Source organism: Corvus cornix, chromosome 6, assembly GCF_000738735.6.
Source record: "Corvus cornix cornix isolate S_Up_H32 chromosome 6, ASM73873v5, whole genome shotgun sequence".
Classification (NCBI taxonomy): Eukaryota; Metazoa; Chordata; class Aves; order Passeriformes; family Corvidae; genus Corvus; species Corvus cornix.
In genome coordinates, this window is record NC_046336.1 from 26,928,861 (window position 1) to 26,949,450 (window position 20,590).

Here is a 20,590-nt window from a genome sequence, read left to right on the forward strand (position 1 = left end):
CTTAACAGTCACATCTGGTCTTTTGATGCTAACTGTTTTAATCCAGTGGATAATAACACATTCCAAGCTCTATGACACAGTGCAAAGCAAAAGAAAAAACTTTTTCAGCTAAGCTCCAGACAGGCAGGACGTCTCCATCCACAACCCCTCAGCAACACACTGGAGAAGCAGGTAGTTTTTGATGTAATTAGGAGCCCATAACTAACTTACAAGTAACACAAACACATATGTGGAACTTAAAAGATGAAAGTCCTTCAGAGACAGTTTCTAGCTTTCTACCTTTTTCTAATGGATGCAGATTTTCTACTCTTCCATTTCCTCCCCTTTTAGGTAATCAGAAGGTAGTTCCTCTTCTTAGGAGTGTTCAATCCCACTGATCACATCAAATGTTACAAATTCCAGAGAGGAACAAAAACCCCACATCCTTCAACATAAGAGAAGCAGTATCAGCTAATAGCTGGAAATTGTGGCTGTTACCTATACTGCCCATCAGCATTCTTTAGCTAAGACACCAAATCCTCAAACACATTTACAGAGGAAAAAAGAAGTTCTTCTGCTTGCTGTCACTTTTTTTTTTCCTCCTTTCACAAACCATCTATGGAACAGTGACCCTGTGGTGTTAAGAGGTGGGATGAAGTAGGAGGCTCTTTGTCAAATGAGTATCAACTTTTTGGTTTTCTACTTTTTTTTTATCCTTACAGCATTTAAACATATTAAACTTCAACTTGAAAAGTATTTTATATATATAAAACCAGAATTCAATGTGAAACATTTTCTGCAAAGACTAACCTGTGATGATAAGACATTCATTGTGATCCAAGACTTCAGTGATGAGCCTTGATACAATCAGTTCTGGATTGATTAAAAACCGAATTTCTTCTTGTACTAGTCCTGCCCCGGTCACACCACCTCCAACAAAACGGTTTGCAAAATCAACCTACCAAAAATACATTCAGGAGGATTATGATAGCATAAGAAAAAAAAAAACAACCTTTCATTTACCAAGGTAAATAAAATCATGTACAAATTTCAGTTATTCTGTTGAAATCTATTGCTATCACTTAAAACTACAAGCAGAGGGACTGATTAACATGATTATGCTTTCCTTATTTTTTCCATTCAACTTCTCAGAAAACTGAAGACAAATGAGACATTACACAGCAAAAAAAATTTTGCATCTCAAATGCTCCAAATCCAAGTTTTGTGGGTTTCCCTTGAAGAGGTACATGTTTCAGAATAAAACACATTTCAGTAAATGTGAAAGATGAAAACAGCCTTGTTTTTAGGGACATTGAAAAATCATGAGTTTGTCCTTTAAAAAGCACTCTGCCCCAACTTTCTACACTGAAGCATCTTTAGATTAGCACTGCCCCTGTAATAATACCCAAAAAAATCCTCTTATGAATTCTCCTTGAAATGCACTTGAACAAGGCAAATAATTTTGACTCTAAAGGTTTCTGCTTGAAATAGAGAAGCTCTGGACAATTTTTGCTGCAATGGTACATATTTTGCAAATTACATTTTCATACAGACAACAGTTTTAAAAGGAGTGTGTTTATTCAATAAAGTAATTACTATTCACTCAAATTAACTGCCCATATAAATTTGTGATTTTAAAAAGTTACTTAATGTTTCAAATGCTATTAGCTTCTTACTGGTTTTTACTTAGATAGCTGATGAGAGCAGAGGTACAGGAGGGGGACAGAAGTTGCTGGGGTGACATGAACACCTGTGTAGATTACAAACTGACCCAGGAGGCAGAGTCCAAAGCACACCAAGAGCCAGCCACTACAGCAGCATGTGTTCCTTTAGTCTATCCTGGAAATACCAACACATTTCAGTTGTTTGAGATTTGCTAAACTTGACTATGATCAAAAAAGTTATATGAAAACCACTCAAATGTTCAGTGTGCCAGAGCCCCAAAGCACTGTAACTGTACTGAGTAGCCTCCCCTCAGGCCCCATCCTTGTCCCATACTAACACCCACCCCTGTCCTGGTCCTCACCTGAGACATATTCCCTGTGGGCCCATGCCCAGTCCTGTGCTCTGCTGCTGCCCACATGTCCACCAGACATCTCTCACTGTCCTTGGCATCCTGACTCACCACCTTGCCTCTGTCTGATGGCCAGCAGCCAGTCAGCAGGAACTGTGATTGTCACCACCCCTGCCCACTGAGGCTGGGGTCACAGTGGACTCCTGCATTGCCCTGCCATGCTCATCCTGCTCCCTGCTGGAGTGACTGCTCTTCATCAGAGCAGAGATATGCCAGGAGGAAAAATATCACATCCTAGGCAATAGTCCCTTTTACAGAGTGAAACACTAGAAAAATGGTCATTATTGAGCAATTGCTGAGTTCTTCATAATTCATCACACATTTGAGTGCTCAAGTTTCATAGATTTATGAGACATTTTAAAATGTGAGCAAAAGGCATTGCAGAAAAAAATTCCTCCTAGTCTCCTTCCTCCTCTTCCAATGCAGTACTTGTCCCTGGCTAAGAAAGTTCTGATTTTTACTTTTTTTTGTAAAAGAATTCTAGAAGGCAGACTTTTTTTTTTAAGAAAAGCAGAAAGCAAACAACTAATCTGAAAACTCAAACATGTTACTTCCTATAGATATGGACAGGACATCCTCCTCATGAATTTCTTTTGCTGACTGCCTCCCAGACTGAAACAGTGGTGCTGGCAGCAGCAAGAAAAGTCTCCTGAAACACTGACCTGGTCACTGTCTGGGGCACAAGAATGATTGGGTTTTTTTTAATAAACTGAAACCCTTGACAAGTCATCAAGATCGCAGCCTGAATCTTTTATCTTGTCAATCTTTGATCCTGGCTTGAACCAGAAGACCTGAAGCTGTCCAGGATTTGTGATTTTCTGTCAGCTCTTCCTGTAACAGGTACATGTGCTACCTAGATGAGCTGGGGAACACTGACAGTACTGACCATGGAATTGATTTTGATGGTTTTTTTTACACTGCATAACATCTTGTCATTTAAGTGAATTGAGGATAAACAAATAACTTTGTTAGGCTGGCAGACCATGAAAGTATGACAAAAACATGAAAGCCACATTAACTGTTATATGCACTTACCTGGAGCATACCTTGTCCATTGCTTTCGATGGTGCCTTCATAGGTGACATGCAATCTAGATAGCTTTTTCTGAGATCTACCATTGAGGAAAGATATTGTACAGAAAGGATAATTTCAGGACCCCCACGCAAAAACATTCATTTTAAAACAAAACTCACCCAAACCCAAACTGCTTACACACCTTAAACATAACGTGATTTAAAAAAAAACCACAAAAACCCTGATGGATTAAAGAAAACATGTTTGCCTTGCAGACACAATATGGAAAAGTTTAACACAGTCATTTGTTCAGTTTCTCCACCTTTTACCATAAAAAGCCCAAATCTGAAGTTCTAAGTTTTTCTTGTTCCACATTAAGTTGCTAACCAGCAATAAAGCTGCAATACTTGTGTTCATGCTGGTTATCACCCATATTTCATTATCTTTCCTGTCATTTCTTAAATCAAGCCATCCTTCTCTTTTTTCCCCCCACTCAAGCAACAGCACCAAAGATATGCTACTGTTTTAAAACTTCAACTAAGACTTGCTTGCTTTACACACAAACATATGGGAAAACTCAGGACACAAACTACTTGTGGCAATTCACCCACTGCCCTCTATTTCTTTCTGCAACAATCCATAGCAAACACTGTTTTCTGCAGTACTTCCAGACCTGAATCAATTCCAAATGAATGACATTCAGTTAACGTGGACTTAAGAAATTTCTTACATTAACAGGATGTTTGACTTACCTCTCCCAGTCTGGAAACTCCTGGAGACACTGCCTTGTAAACGTCACCAATCCCGTAGGTTCTACAGGCAAACCAACCCCAAAGGAAAATGTATTAAGGGTGGGAGCTTTAGCCCCTAGATTATCTTAACTGGCAAGCTTTGAAAACTACAAACATAACTCTTGGTAGATACCAAGAGCTTAACTTTCCTCAAGAGTGACTCTGATTCTTCCCCTGACTCCAACTGAAGACAAGTAACATGAAGACCAAAGTACTTACTTCTCTTCCCACTTTGCAGTTTGAGTATTTTAGTTTTCCAGATCTAGGAAAAACTATTTCTTAAGTGATTTTCACTTCAACAACACTAAACACTACTAGAAAGACCCAGTACTTGAATTAAAATGTGCTGCTTTAGAGAAAAATAGACTGTGAACCTTTAAAATCAACAACTGTTCAATGTCAACAGACAATTCAGAGAGTATTCAACCTACGGATGGAGGAAGCAGCAGCTCATATTTCCAAGAAAGTCCAGCTATGTCAATAAGGATGCAGTGTTAGCAGATTCCAAATCAAGCAGTTTTTAGCCCTGCCAGGATGCCAGTGAAATTCACTGTATTCCAACTGAGAAAAGACTCCTGTCCTCAAGGGAAAAAGAGGAGCTGTTTCTCATGGCAGGAAGGATGCAGTATCATCTTCTCTCTTCATTTTACTCAAAAAAGTTCAGTTTTGCAACAGAAAGAAAATACCAACTTTTTATTAGGTGATATCATCCTAATAAAAACTCCAATTAAGACTTACTTCTCTGCTACACTAAGTCTACTGTGCTGATTTGTGAAGACATTCAGGAAAGTATGTACAGCACAAATGCATCCTTCTAAAAAAGCCTTAAGTGGTCCTACGCTTTTCTTTAAAATTTAGGTTAAAAAAGGGCTACTTTCTCTGGAAAAAAGTGCATCGTTTTCAAGCATAGTAATGAAGTGCTCTTTCACAAGGGAATTCTGCTATCAGTTGTGGTATTCTACCAAGCAAGCATTCACCTTTTGAGCACAAAGTCTTCTCTTCTTTTACAGAGAATTCGATTATTATTTACAATAGAAAGAGTTGTGAAATTATTACAGTAATTTATAGAGCTAAGCTACTTCAGCCCTACTAATTCCTGTGACAAAAAAAAGAGTAAGAAATTGGGCATTTTAAAGGTGCAATATGAATTTTTAATTCAAAAAAGAGCATTCGAGAATCTTATCAAATTTTATTTAAAGTTATACTGTTAGGAGATCTAATATGGTAGTTTCATTAAGCATGTTCCCATCAGATTTCACATGCACAGGGGCTCAGGGACAGCTGCCTAAATTTAGGATTTGGTTTGCATGAAAACATTATTACTCAAGTATTAAAAAAAGCTGTACATCATATCTTTTCTCAGTCCCACACATAGATCACAAGTTACTTTCTACCTCAGAGATTTAGTTCAATTGACATTGCTTAAAGTCTGACAGCTGAAATAGGATCTAGCTGCATTTACTTTGTGGTGAATTAAAATGATGAACTGAAGATGGTCTAAACCAAGTAACAGGCTTTTATATTTAATAGTTTAAATCTGTCTTTCTTTTAAAACAAATCCTTTGAGAAAGTATGAAGTTAATAGCAAAATGCTGACATGTAAGGAAGAAGTTCTTTAAAAAAAGACTATTATAAAGGTATTGCTGCAGATCTGATGTATGCTACGACAGTAAAATCTCTTTCTCCCCAAAAATGCAATATATAAGCTATGGCAGTTATCACAAAAATAAATCTGTTTTTGAAAGCTTATGCAAATGTTGAAATCTGTGGTAATAACAGAAGATCTGACTATGCACTAAATTCTCCAAGAGCAGGAGATCTCTCATGTCTTGCTATCATTTGTTTTATTTGAACTGGGCAAACTTAAAAACAGCTTTGCTTTGGAACCATGGAAGGGAAAAACCTGAAATACCAACACGAGTAGGGGAAAATACCTCAGAACTACAAACATCGTAGTCAAAAGACTACATATGCATTCTGCAGGAAAAGTGAAGCTTGACTCAAAATCTTAAGCCTGTGATTTTAATGACTCTAATGGTGCCCAGTTCCCTCTACATCCTCACTCTGATGTGGTGAGGCAAGCGGCTGCATATATTACAAGCATTATATATATACATATATTTATCTACACAATGATACACACGCACATTTTTTTATATATATATCTACAGGGGGCTAAAAATATATCTCTGTATTCTACACACACCCCATATATACATACATATATATTTATGTATTCATCAGAGAAAATAAAACAGAATGAGCTCTGGGCAAAAAATTTGCCTGCATGCATCATACATATGGTAAGAAGTGCCATTAATATCATTATCAGTGTACTTTGCAAGCAGGCTTTTGTTACATACTTCTATCATGGCTGCATAGCCATTTCTAAATTTAATGGGATTAAATTTTTCATGTATCTGCTTTGCAGCTCAAAAAAAGAATAAAGGATATACTTTTTTCTGTGACTCTTCTAAAATAGCAGAAAAGGGTCTTAAGTTTCTCAGGCTTTCTTGGTGACCGCCCTTCAAACAATCTGAAAAACAAGAAATAAAAGCAAACAGATTTCAGGGATACAGTGCATAGGAATTAATGCTACTTACTAATTGCAATTTGATTTTTTGTAATTATTATGTACACCTTTCATTAGCCTTGCATTTAAGTACTGTACTGTAGAAAGAACACTCTAGACAGCCCCTCTGTAATTCAAGATTTTAGGATTAATGAGCTTATTGACTTGCTGCATTTCTTATGAAGATCACAAGTGCCTCTCTCACTTGCACCAATTTTCTAATACTAAGAAATGTAATTTCATTATGAACATTTTGGAAAGCTCTTAGTTTTATTTGCAACAAATTGAAATGTTTAACAGGCCATTAAGTGACCAAGGGGTGAAAACATCTATGTTGAGTACTCCAAGATCCAAATGTCTTACTCTCTTTCAGCTCAGTGAGTTGCTCAGAAGAATTAATGCAACCATGCTGCTTTCAAGAGCTGCACAGCACCAGCAGCATTTCAAAAGAAAAGAACCTTCCCCCAACACAAAGGGCTCCATCCACTGGGCTGTTACTGCCATTCTAACAGTCACTTGTGAAAAACTGAAGCATTAAATAGAAGGATCCTATTTTTAGCCATTAAGTGAATGCATTCTTTTAAGGTTAGCTGAAATACTTTTACTGCATCATCTATCTTCCAGCAACTTGAACATGCATTACTTAATTTCACTTCCAAGAGAGTGACAAGGCATTGTTACTGGCAGCACATAATGGAATGTATCTGGAAGGAAGAACAGCAGTGACTTCAGAAATAATACCCTTTGAAGTTTACTAAAAGATCTCTGATCCACTGAAAGCCCTGAGGATATAAGATTCCCCCCAATAAACAGTCTAAGTAAAGGAATGACACAACATTATTCATTTGTTTCTGTGTAGTGGAATGACAATCTGCCTTTAAAACCAGAATGCTGGGAGGTGAATTGAACTAGATTCAGCAAGGAAGTGAACTAGATTTATCTCAACATTTAAAAATTCTTATGATATATACAGGCTGAGGAGATCAATTGCATCCAAAATCTGTATCAAGTCACAGAGGTTAATTTTATTAACGTGTTATTCTTTGAACAGTGAATCAGGACTTTAAGAAGGTGAACTCCAGACTTAAAACAGTCTACTCTAAAATGGGCCTATATATGCAAGTTCTATCAAGGCCTTGAGCTTGCACAGCTATAAAGGGGTTCATATAAGAAGTTAATGTGTGCATGTCTGTGCAGGTGTTGCCTACATTACCCCCAACCTCTTATCTGCAAGTCTCATTTTGTATGAAGCCTTTAAACTGGTTAATTTATCTGTCAGCCTGATCATGCCTTTACTAATTTTTTTGCCTCTTCACATCAAAGTGACACCTTGCTTACATTGCGAACTCTCAGGAGAGAGTTCTTCATGTCACAAAGGCAATATGTAACTCGGTATGAACAGCAGACTGGGCAGGAAAGGTGAAGAACTTGAAGAAGTATGCCTAGAATAAGTCAGATCAAGCTAAAACCAGTCAGATTTGTGAATGCAACAGGAAAAGCAAGTGATATTTACATGATTCAAAAATCCTGGCCTGGTCCTACCCCATTAATTTAACTGAAGACATAACATGACAAAGTTACAAACGTTTTACCTTGAACCTATATGTGAAATAATAAATTAGGCAAAATTATGAAAAATTTATTTTTGAAGCAAATATTTTAAAGAATAAAGCAATATGAAAGCATCACTAAGATATTAAATAAAATTCTTCTACAAGTGCTGAGACACAGATCCTACTAAAAAAACACCCGAAAATCTAAGTGGAAACCATACAATTTCCTGACAGAACCACCTAGGGCCAAAACCCATTAATTTCAATTAAAGAACTCATCCAAATGAAGTGCACTGTAAATCAAATGCAAAGCACTGCAAGGCTACTTTCAGGTGAAGTAATTGAAATCTTACTGGCAACTGCGTATGTAAGCTGTTTGGCTTTGTACAGGACGTTCCCACTGCCATGCAGTATCTTCAATTTATCACTTCAGGAGCTGAGAAGGCCTCCAGGACTGATCACCAAACACAGATGCAAATTCATCTCTGCCTCTCCAGCCAAGCCAGGGTAGAAGCAATGTTAATCAAACAGAAGACCTCCACAGAGGTATGCTTAAGTATTCAAGGCCAGAGATTTTAAAGCATAAGGAAGTAGGGGGGAGAACTTTGTGCTTATGACATTGTAGTTTGCTAAAGTCATTGCAGCTAAATAAAAAAAACATTTCTAGCAAATACTCAGACACTTAATTGTTCTGGAGAGAAATCCAATACATGAGAAATAAAATACGAAAACCAGTAAAAACTGATATTGGGAAAATGTAAAACTGCCACTAAATATATAGTAAAGATACAAGGCAGTAGTTCATAACATTTCAACAATTATTACAAAAACATGTACCTTTTTTGCATTAGCATTTTCCTAATAATTTTGGGGTGGAAAAAAAAGCTTTTTAAAAAGTGCAATCAATATTCTGGTTTTTGCAGTCTTGACTGTCAACTCAAAACTGTCATATTTGCAACCAATATTTCCACCTCCTAAAGCTGGAGTCAAAAGCTCCAAAGAATCTGTTCCAAACTCCTTCCTGAGCAAGTGGACTTCAAACCTGCATGGAACTTCAAAGGATGAGTTTAAAATGACACAAGAGAAAAATTATTTAAGAACATTAAGAGCTTCACAGAAGTGACCTCGGCATGCATGGAGTTTACTGAGGAGAATTTGAACCAGCTTAAGTAAACAGTTCCCAAATACATTGTTTCTGATCAAGGTAAAATTAAAATACAGTATATACTTGTAAAATTTAATTTCCAAGGAGTTAAATTGCTCCCATGATGTTACTCTTAAGAACTGGCTCCAGCAGGAGCCATTACAATCATGTGATTTAATCTCCCAGCTCAATAATTTCATAATGATATTTCCACAGCCAGGCTGGGTTTCTTTTCAAAGAGAATAATCATGTCTTTACACTGAAGTTGGAACCTATTGTAAGACCCAGACAGGTGTACACGCTGTAACAATATGCAAAAATTTGCACTATGGATCATACTTCAAAGAACAATTCCCATTCATAAATCCATGGCGTTCCACGGGTACTCTTTGCAGAAGTGTGGATATACAATTTTGTACTTGTGATCCCTACAAATAACCATGTGTTCTTTTTCCTCCACTACCCCACATGCACTAAAAAGTGTCTTTGCCTTTTATTACTGGACTTGAAGACACACTTGAGTTGTTTCTTCTATTTTAGCACGATCTCACTAAAGATAACGTAACACCTAAACAATTATGAAACATTTTACTAAAACCTGATCCTCTCCTACAAATTAAAGTCAAAGAAGGATTTACATGGAAGTCATATGGATAGATGAATTTCACCCAGTAAAGGGACTCAGTAGGGGGGAGGATGGAAAGTTAAGGCAGAAACGAAAATACTGAGTAGACGTTTCCTTCGACCTCAGCAACAGAGCTAATCACTAAACAGTTTTAGTCTAAGGTAGTGGATGACAAAACACTTGGAAAAGAGAATAAACCAAATATCTTGCTTTTTCTATCTTGCTGCATTTCAAGCCTATGCTTACCTGATGTATATATACATATATATATATATATATGCGGGTATGTATATACATATACACATGTATATATATGTGGGTATATACATACATATCTATACATATACGGGTGGAAATAATATGCTTAAGTATGTTACTATCAAACTTGTACTCCCCTCCATACAATTGAGGGCTATTTTGACTAAGTGGCTGAGCATTCTCAGCTGCTGAGCATCCTCAATAGGAACCACTGAAATTTCATGCTGATACACAGCACCCTAAAGGAAAAACTAATATAGTGTTGAATGGCCCAATAACCCCATCATTTAGGATTGCATTAGTTGCACTGGGAAGCACATAAGAGGCATCTATTTCATCTTTCTCCTGCAATTCCCAACCTCTTGGAATAAAAAAAACCCCAGAAAACAAACTGGAGTTCCAGGAACAAAAGAGAAATATAAAACTCTCTCTTTTTCAAAACCAGTATTATATTTCTAATGAAGTATTTTTTGAGCTCTGACTTCCAACACTAAGCACAGCTTATCAAAACACTGTTTCAAAAGGATTCTCTCTCAGTATGATTTGACATTTTTTATTCAATTGGGCTTAAGGCAACCTTAGTCACATCCACATTAAGGACTGCCTATAGATACTGGTGTATCTAAGGTCAAAGAAAGCTGTGTGCATTAATGTGCACAGAGAGAGAGGAGCCCACCGTGTAAGATTTGGAATGTGTCTGTAATTATGCGTGCTTATCACACAACTGCATGGGACAGAGAGCAATTTCATTCTCTAAATACATGAAAGCTAACCTGTTTACCATATAGGAATAACTGGAATTGCATTAGCTACCCATATCCTTTGCCTCAAGTATTTTCTGAGAAAGCTGTTTTGGTTGATTATTTATTGGGTGGGGTTCCCTCCATACAGAAACATATCCACCTTTCAAAATGGAATTTTAAATCACTCAAGATTCACTTCAGTGAAAAAGATAGGAGATAGGACCAGTCAAAGACTTTTCACGAAGAATGAAGCTGCAACAAGTGTTTCATTGCTATAATTTATGCTTCCCTTGCCAAGGGAAACAAACTACACAATGTTTCAATCCTGGTATGTAGCTGTATTTTGTGAACAGTAATACCCCAGACCCACTCTGGTCTCCAAACTATCCCAAGGGGTGTGCAAGACAATCCACTAGGCTGCAGGAAGAATATATTTTTGTCCCATTCATTAAATAAAAAACATTTTAAAGTAGTTTTTATTTCATCTGTATCTCATCCTTTCTAAATTTTTATAATGCAATATATTAATAAAGTAGCACATGTATGTAATTACTAAATAAATAAATAGGAATACATTGGGGATGCATGCTCAAGCATGTTTTACTGATAGGTATGTGTGATCAAAAAAGCTTGGAGACCACTGCCCTAGACAGCTTTAAATACTTACACATCAGTTAGATAATGCAAGATAACGAAACCTTACCAAATTTTAAATGGGGCATTCTTATATCCAATATAAAATATAAACCCTTATCAGAAAGTCCTGCAATCATTGAAAATATTTTAAGTGAGTATTAGAAAGAAAACTATTCAGAATATCACAACTTCACTTTATGAAATTTGGACTTAATGGAAATCAAAAGCAGAATAATCCAACTGAGGAATTCCTTCCAGAGACATGAAAAGCAGGCATATTAACCATCCTTCTGACAAACAAAAGGAAATGCCACTGTCCACATCTTGCACTTCCCAATAGGAAAACAGAGCACAACCGTACAGAAGTCAGGCACAGCAACCTCGGTTCTGCTTTTCTGGTGCCTGGTGTGTGCCTCTTCCACTCAACATGAATTCTTTCTGTATTAAAACTGCCTTCCTTCTCTTTGCTTACAAAGGATGTAATTTTAGAGTTTTCTAATTTCCTTCATATCAAGTAGGAGAAAAACAAAACATTCAATATTTCAACCTCATGGGCAATTTCTTATTTACTGTGATGTGTCATAGGTACAAGCTGTTGTCATCTGAGAAGTTATTTAAGAACACTGCACTGTTCAACAACCTTATGTTATATTAGAACTTCATCTCTAGATTAAATAATGACTTTTAAGATGTGTGCAAACAAAAAAACTGAGCAATGTAATTTTGTTGGTAAATCTAGATGCAAAAAACTATCTTTCATCTCAGACACTCCCATATACTCACATCTCTCTTCTCTGCACTTTTCATTTTGTAGTTCTCTTTATTGTGGCAAGTAACTTGGAGCATTATAAATCTGTTTTAACAAAAGGTTTTGGTGATTTATGAGTCTTAAAATACATCAGGTTGGTATCTGACCTTGATGAAATAATAAGATGCTAACTCCAACTGCTCAACACCAGGGAATAGCAGGGTAAAATGTTTCACCCTTGGAATCTAAACCAAAGGACAACCAACAGCACGGTACAACTAAGTTCTGGACTACATTATTATATTTGCTAAGCTAAAAATATTCAGATTTGGTACTGTTTTAATCACTACAGCAAAGTAATTATGACAGATTCATAAAAATAGTGTCCTATTGAAGTTGCCTATTTAAAGAGTATTTCCACATTTACCAAACACAAATGTGGATTTAAATTTTTTTACAGAAAATTATACTCAAAGTAATCCATCCAAAGCTAATCAATTCACATGCCCAAAGTAGGTGTAACAGAATGAGTTTTGTAGGATCAGTGTCCTTTAACTCACAAACTGTAGAACCACTTACCAGAGGAGCAATACATCTCAGTCCAAACCAAGCTCTCTCAAAGTCATTAGATAATTTATTCCCCAGAGAATATTCATTAATGTTGTGAAATTGATGTTGTTTATGGAGAGATAATTGCATTACTGGTAAATTAGATTTCAATTCTCCTGCATAAATGTACCATACAGTTTCCCATTTCCTTTCATATATTATATATTCCATAAAAGAAATGTATCTTAACTAGTGTGTTTTTCTCCTCATTTCCAATCACTTGAAATTACTTTAAAGGTTTGTTTGATAAAGATTCAGTCCTAGAGGAATACTGGTGGTTTCAGACCAGAGCATCTGCTAATATTTGTGCCAGAAGATCTACCAGGCTTATGCCATTACACTTACTGCCTTCAGTTATGAATTCAACCCCAGTGGCTTTGATGGGAGCTCTCACATCTCCAGTTTAACCATGGAGTTTTTGAACAAGGAAAATGGAAGCGTTCTTCTAACTTGACACAACAGCTAAAACAAATCTGTAGCAGGTCAAAGACACAGCAGAAGCAAAACAGGTCCTTGACCAACCTGTGCCCTTTCCAGAACACTGGCTCAAGATTGCAGACATTTTTCCTTTCATTTTGCTTTTGCATACAACCAAACTAGACAGTTTCCTAAACTACCAAATTCTATACTGTCTATAGTGTCTATAGTGTAATTACAACTATCACCACAATCAACTATTTTAAACTCTGCAACCAACATCATAAATGTAGAGAGTCAATGCAATTCAGGCTCTATATTCAACCAGAATGCAATTTCCAAGAAAAATTCATCAATAAGGTAAATAAAATGGCCAATTCAATTCTTTCTTTTGTGATGGGTTATTTTTGCATGAATGTGCCCAATCTACTGTCATCATATATATTATAGCAGTGTTTTTTAAAAAGAAAAATTGAGCACCCTAAATTTAACTTGATAATTTGAACAGTAGCAATATTTTATGCTATTTAGTATGATCTAATGTTTGGCCACTGAATGGATGTCATTCTGTCTACTAGAATTCATAAATATTAAAGCTCTTAAACTATGAATTCCATTTTACCAGCTATATTTGAAATGAATTATGTTATTAATTACTTAAGACTCATAATAGGCTCATCCTTGCCAAGCAAAAAAGGGAAGAATTCAATTAAATTACTGAGTATTTAATTATACACAGGTGACTTTCAGTCTGTAACAAGATGTATCAAAATGGACAGTCAGTGTCACAACACACCATTAAACCAAGTGCTTCAGTGTCAAAAGAGGAATGACCACTTTTATTCTCCTCTCATTCAGCAAGACTAAGAGCAGGAGAGGAGAGGTGAAGCACAGATGATGTATGCTGATACCAACACGTACAACAGCCTTCCTCCCAATCACCTGCACTCATGTCTCTGTGAGTCTTAAATTTTAAACTATCTCACACTGACTCTTGTTCTGTCAAACAGATTCATACCTTGGGATGAGTAGGGGTGAACTTAAAATATGGTAGTTAATAGCACATAAAAACCTAAAGCAGGGAGAAGACTGGGAGGAAAGCGGGAACGTATCAGCATTTAAATCTAAAAACCATAATTATTTTATAGTGTATAAAAAGGTAAAAATGTTTAAGTCTCCATAAAGTGAACTGATAACAGACTGCTGTCTAAAACCAAAAACACAAGGAAACTTACACAGTTGTGTTTCTAACTTAGAAGTCACAAATTTCAGTTTTTCAGTCTCACAGATTTGAGGGGAGGAGTGGGAGCCTTTTGTATGAATGTAGACAGGACATGGATAAAGGAATTGAGGAACACCACCTTTGCTAAAGAAAAAACCTTGAAACATTACCATCCATGCACTCAGTAATTTGGCTTTGTTAGGGAACAACAGCAGGTTATTTTTTGATACTCAAAGAACAAAGTTATTTATTCACAGTCATGTAGCAGATGAATTAATGCTGAGGAAAGAACTAAGTTTGAACTTAGCTAACTAAGCTACAGACCGTAATACTGTGGGGACAAAAGGTTGCTGTGTGAACAATCTGTTATGCCTGTCCCTAAGCAGACAGAGCAGAGCAGCAGCCTCCAAAGCCTTTACATCAAAACATTTTTATGAACAGGGAAAAAAAAGTCACAAATATTTTAACTCCAGTCATTGCCTACTGCCTTTTGAGTACATCCAGCTTCCCAAAAAGCTTTTTTTAAAAAGCTGAAAATACACACTGCAGTGAACCAAACCTTGTCATCTTTACAAGACTGAAACAACAGCTGAAAAGATGACAGTTTACTCTGTCCTTGCTATTAAAGAAGTAACTTTGCAGGGCAAGAAAAGACAGGGTTGACAGGAAGAAAGAAGACATAAGATACTATCTATCCTCCTTCTCCCCCCTCGTTTTAGATTTTAACTAAGGCAGATTATATGCAGTAGCAGAAAACTGTACAGTCTTGTAGTACTCTATCCACAACTCTTCCTTTTGCTTTTATCCTACCAATCCCACTCTCAATGACACATTCCCTCAATTTTATCCACTGCCTGTCACACCTTCACTACTCTGCTTATAATCAAATTCAAAATACAGGGGGTGTAGGGGTGTAGATTTGCTGCAACAAATGGTTAAGCAAAAAAAAGGACTGGAAAAGGAGACTGTGCTTATCTAATAAATGCATAAATTGGCAAACACTGAGGAAGAGCCACTTTTAATCCTCACTAACCAGAGGACATTAGCTTCCTTTCTTTTCTCCAGTTTGGCAACAATATTGTTGTTCTTGCACAAATAAAAATGGCTTTCTACCCTGTGTGACTATAAGCTGAGCACTGCCTCATTCATAATGCAAAAGGAAGGCCTGAAGGTTGTCTGCTCTCTTCCCCTTCTAAATAACATTGTTGGATCTTACTATGATAGCACCAGGCAGCCAAGTCAGAAAACAATGTTGGACTGACTGGAATGAGATGAAAACTCTGAATGGTTAATGCTTTATACTGGTCATTCTTTGAGTCTACGGCAGGAAAATATTTACCTAATAATTTGCCAAGGTGTTTTTATTTATAAGTAGTTTCCAATATTATGCCCTGAGTTAACCACAAGTACAGCACCGTACTACTGTCACCTTACATTGCTCTGCAATGTTCATAGAGGAGAATATGAATTTACTCCAGTTATTTAACAGCATTTTATTCTGTAGTTGGTAAGAAATTATCCAACTTGCAAAATTTAACTGGTTGGTTTATAAAATGTTTAAGTTACAACAAAAATCAGTAGCTTGAAGTCCTTTAAAAATACCACAAAATACAGCTAGAAGTGTGCAGTCAAAGAGAGCTTCTTCCAGACCTTTCACTCTCCTCTTACACTGCTCTGAACATCAGAATGCATCAATAGTACTTTTCATTTATTTGTTCTTAGAAACTACTGGTAGAAGAATACACTGAATTGTATGGCATAATAATGCCCACCCACACTTCTGTTCCATAAGCCACTCCACTCTTGGGATAAACACCAAGACAGTGATCCTGGTGTCTCTTCTGAAATACACAATAGGGACAAACCTGTGATAGCCCTTAAAGGCAGCAGCCACCAAAACCAGTATCAGTACATTAGAATGCCTGACAAGATATTCTGGGAAGTTCTAGTCTAACACAGCTCTCATAACACATGCACCCAAGTGTGCTGGATCACAGGCAACACTGTTTTTATATTTGATCTCAGCTGGCAGAGCACATACACTACAGCTGTTAACAGTGAGGAATAAGACGAACTCTAGATCAATAATCTATCCAAGCTCCAGCCTAATAAACCTAAGGCTGATCTACACAGACTTGTATGGAAGTGCCAAGAAACAATGAACTTGTATTTCTAATCTACAAGTCCATGTCAACCATAATATTCTGCAGCAGAAAATGTCTCCATCTATTTCCCTCATTTAAAATTGAAATAAGCATATTTAAATTATAAAAAAGATGTAAAGAAAAATTTCTAATCAAATCTGTTTGTAAGTTAGCACTAAGAAAAAAAGAATAAATGTTTGCTTAGACATCAGAGTATCTTTAAGTAAATTCTTATTGTGGCCTTCTTAGGCTAACTTGTAGCAAAAAGGAAAGGTTAATTTTGATATGCAGCTCTACAACTGCCTTAATATAATGGTATGGATGCTGAAGAATGAAGTCCTATTGATCTGACTTAATGTGCAGATCACCACTGAAGACACAGGAGACAACAGAAACGTGGCTGGGGAAACACCGATCTCTAATTTAAATATACACAGAAAACTTGAAGCACAACTAAAATATACCATTCGCAGATGATTGGCTTATGAGGAGGCAGGGAACTGCATCAATCTGATTATGCCAGAGCAAGAGTGTGTCTGTGCATGCTCATGCACAAAAATATTTGGAATATTCATCATATCTTCCTGTGCACAAGATCCTTTCTAACACAGATGCAGTTTTCTTGTCCCTTAGAGGCAGCAGGAAAAAAATACAAAAAGCAAACTAATGAGTTTAGTGACAGAAACATGAAACAAACGAGTTTCTCCCCTAAACAACAACAATATTTTCATGGCAGGGTTACCAGGTTCATTTACTGCTGAGTGCCATACCTGTTGAAGTTAATGTCTGGATAACTGGAATACTCAGACTTCATTTTCGCATTTCGACGTGGAAAAGTACAGAAGAAAGCATTGGCCAGAAAACTGGCGATCTGTTCCTGTGACATTGTGATGGAGTGATTCATCTTCTGTTTCAGCAGAGGTATTGGCTACCAACAAAAGAAGTGAGAGGGAGAAAGGGGCAGGGGAGAAAGGAGGGAAGGAGAGAGAAGAATAATTAGCTTACCCTTTTTGAAAGAAAAAACAGAAGCACAAAATTACATTTGTTATATTAGAACAAGAGTAATTTAGGCCATTGCAGCAGCACCATTAAAAGTCAAGAACAGTTTATTCAAGACAATTCAGAAAGGGCTTGCCTGGCAAAATTCAGATTTCTAATCAACAATAAAAAGAAAGATCAGGAAAACACAACTTATCAAACAAAACCATCGGGAATGCAGAGGGGAAAAAATAGATGGGATGTTGCAAATCCTGGGCAATGTTAAAAACTGAAATAGAAATCCACTTTCAATAGCTGTATAGTTAAGAACCCTTACGGAATGCTTTCAGCTACAATAACCATGCTTTAAAATTTACAAAGAAACAAGGAAGTCAGGCCACAGATCATAACTCGATGACTTGCTATGAATTTTTTTGCTATCCTAACACTGATGGTATTTGTAGAAAGTGTATAATTATCCATTCTTATATAATCAGAATGAACAAAAAGCTCAGTTTCACTTTGGTCTTCAATTTGAAGTTTTATTTTACTATGGTCATGGTTTCCTTAATGTAAAAAGAAATAAAGGGGCAGAGGGAACAAAAAACTCCCCAACTTGAAGCATTATACAGCTTTCATTTTATCAGGCATTAGCCTTCTGATTTGGAACTTTGGCTCACAACATTCATGGCATTTTATTTATGTTTTAATTATGTGATAATATGGAGCATGGCAGGGGGACACCATTCTGACTGCTAAGAAGTCCAGTAACAATTACTATGAACCCCCTTGACAGGAGAAAGGGAACAGAGTTTTCACCTCCTTCCAAAATTCTCAGCCACCATCATTAGCCTAGCTCCAGTACATGGAGATGTACTGGAGAAATGTAGATACATTTTCATCCTTCTAGTTGTGAATACAGAAACTGCTGTTGATTTAGACTGTTGAATACACAGCCCTGCTTACTCCACAAAACAAGCAAGTTTTCCTTCATTCTTATAACTACTACATTCACATTCATTGAATCTCATTCTGTCGTCTGGCTATTTAATTAACAAGCTGTATTATGATGTCTGAAATCACATAGCTAGAGGAGCAAAAAAACCTGAGAAGCTCACTCTAATTAAAGTTCTACAAACCTATAAAAATAGAATATTTTGGATAGTCTTATATTGGAGCAAATTTATCTTTATGTCTAACCAAAAAAATGAGTCTGACAGAGATCTTCACAATTTACATTGCCTAGCAGTACATGATCTTTATAAAAGGCATTACTGCATGCACTTGCAAATCTTGTGCTTGACTTCGTGTTCAGAAACTTCATAGTGTTTTCAAACAACTTCCCTCATCAAGTTACCAGCAAAAAAAAAAAAAGAAATATTCATAGCTTGCAATTATGTATCTACTTCAGGACCCTTGTAGCATAACAAACTAGGGAGAGATTTTCCCTGCGGATCCCCAGCAGAATCAATTTAGAAAATGGTAACAAAGGAGTTCACAAATTGTTGTTACCCTGCTAATACGTTACCTACCATACATCCTCACTTGACCAGCCCTACTCACTTTTATCAGCTTTACTCCTTACAGAACTAACTCCCATAACATGAATATCGAATTAGTTAAGATTTGCATGTGTGTAAGTACTATATGCTCTAAACAGATTAAAGTATGTTCCCAAGTAAATGAAAGCTTTATGAAAATACCACTTCTAAGGTTAAAAACATTCTAAAATAGAAAATTAGATGGCTTCAGATTATTCAATTGTTCCAGTTTCGAAGTGTGATTTTACAACCTGAAATGTCGCATGGTCATTTCATTTAATAATGCAAGAAGCAACTTCAGCATATAGAAAGGAAAGTGTTACTGAAGTTCAGGCTAAAACTGTGACAGTGAGATTTACTTTTTTTTACATTCTATTACATAACTCCAGATGTGTATTGTCCATTATGCTCCCTAGGTCTCATCTGCATTCAACACAAAAATTACAGCTTTTGTTATGAACATAATATGACCCTGATGTTTTGACCTTAGCCATCAGCTGCAGTTTGCAGAGAAGTGGTCTGCCACAGAGCACTTGCTAGCTGTGTTTGTTTACCTGGGTGCAGATACTAGGGAGACAGAGTGCCAGCTTGACCATATCAGGAAGAATGGACTGAAACAGATGTTGAGCCTCTGCATCTTCAAGAACCTGTTGAAAGAAGAAAAAAAAAAAGCTTTTTACCTCAGAAATAATGATTGAATAAAAAGTTCATGAAAACAGGACTCATGCAAAAGAAGTAAGAAAAGAATAGGTCCTCTTAGCTTCCTGCCAAATCTGTAGCATTTTCACAGTAGTGCCTCACTGAATTTACCTTGCAATAATCCACTGACTGAGATATAGAAACAAGTCTCAAAAGTTGCAGTTGAGAAAACAAGTCACCATATGCCCTTTAAAGGAAGCCTGAATAAGTTATCATTTGACTCTTTCCAAGGCAATGAACCAAATTATCATCTGAAAAATCACTACTTAACCACAAAAATACTGGAATGATTTACTCAAATTTCATATTTAGGTCATAGTTCGAGACAAGTACCTGTGACATCCTCCTATTAAAGACAGATAAAATGCACTCCTGGCTCAGATCAGTGGGCCTCTGCAGCAGCAACAGGAATTCCTATGCAACAGGATGCAATTCTGGGCATTTTCTGCCATCCATCCCCACTATGTTCCCTCAAGAATTACAGCCAACAGATTACGTAACAGGTGCAGCCCACCTGGTTCCACATGCTGAAGCTGAAATCTTTTCAGTATCTTCCTGTAGGACAGCTGACAATACAACTATTTCAGCTGCCTCTCCCTCTCTTCTAACATAATTTCTGAGAAGGGGAGAACAGAATTGACAACACTGAAAACAAATGGGCACACCAATGTTTCACAAGGCTTCTCAAAGCTTTTATACCCAAGAACAAGGCACATCAAACCCTTCTTGTCCTGTTCTCAGCTCCCCCCCCGATGCTGTGTGGCCCACTGTTGACAAGTTTGGCTGCCAAAGCTTATCAAGGCAATATATTCAGAGCAAGTCCAAGATCTCTCTTCTATGTTG

General features: G+C 36.8%; 1 protein-coding gene across 2 annotated transcripts in view; it reads right to left on the minus strand.

Moving 5' to 3' along the window:
• Nucleotides 1-20,590, minus strand: part of PARG (poly(ADP-ribose) glycohydrolase) — a 61,740-nt gene that overhangs the window by 15,514 nt on the left and 25,636 nt on the right. For both annotated transcript variants that reach the window (XM_039554425.1, XM_039554424.1), the window contains exons 8-13: nt 19,603-19,695; nt 17,300-17,457; nt 6,315-6,394; nt 3,820-3,880; nt 3,089-3,164; nt 790-937 (exon numbers count right to left, since the gene is read on the minus strand). In XM_039554425.1, the coding sequence (XP_039410359.1) occupies nt 790-937; nt 3,089-3,164; nt 3,820-3,880; nt 6,315-6,394; nt 17,300-17,457; nt 19,603-19,695 (616 nt within the window). The remainder of the gene's footprint in view (nt 1-789; nt 938-3,088; nt 3,165-3,819; nt 3,881-6,314; nt 6,395-17,299; nt 17,458-19,602; nt 19,696-20,590) is intronic.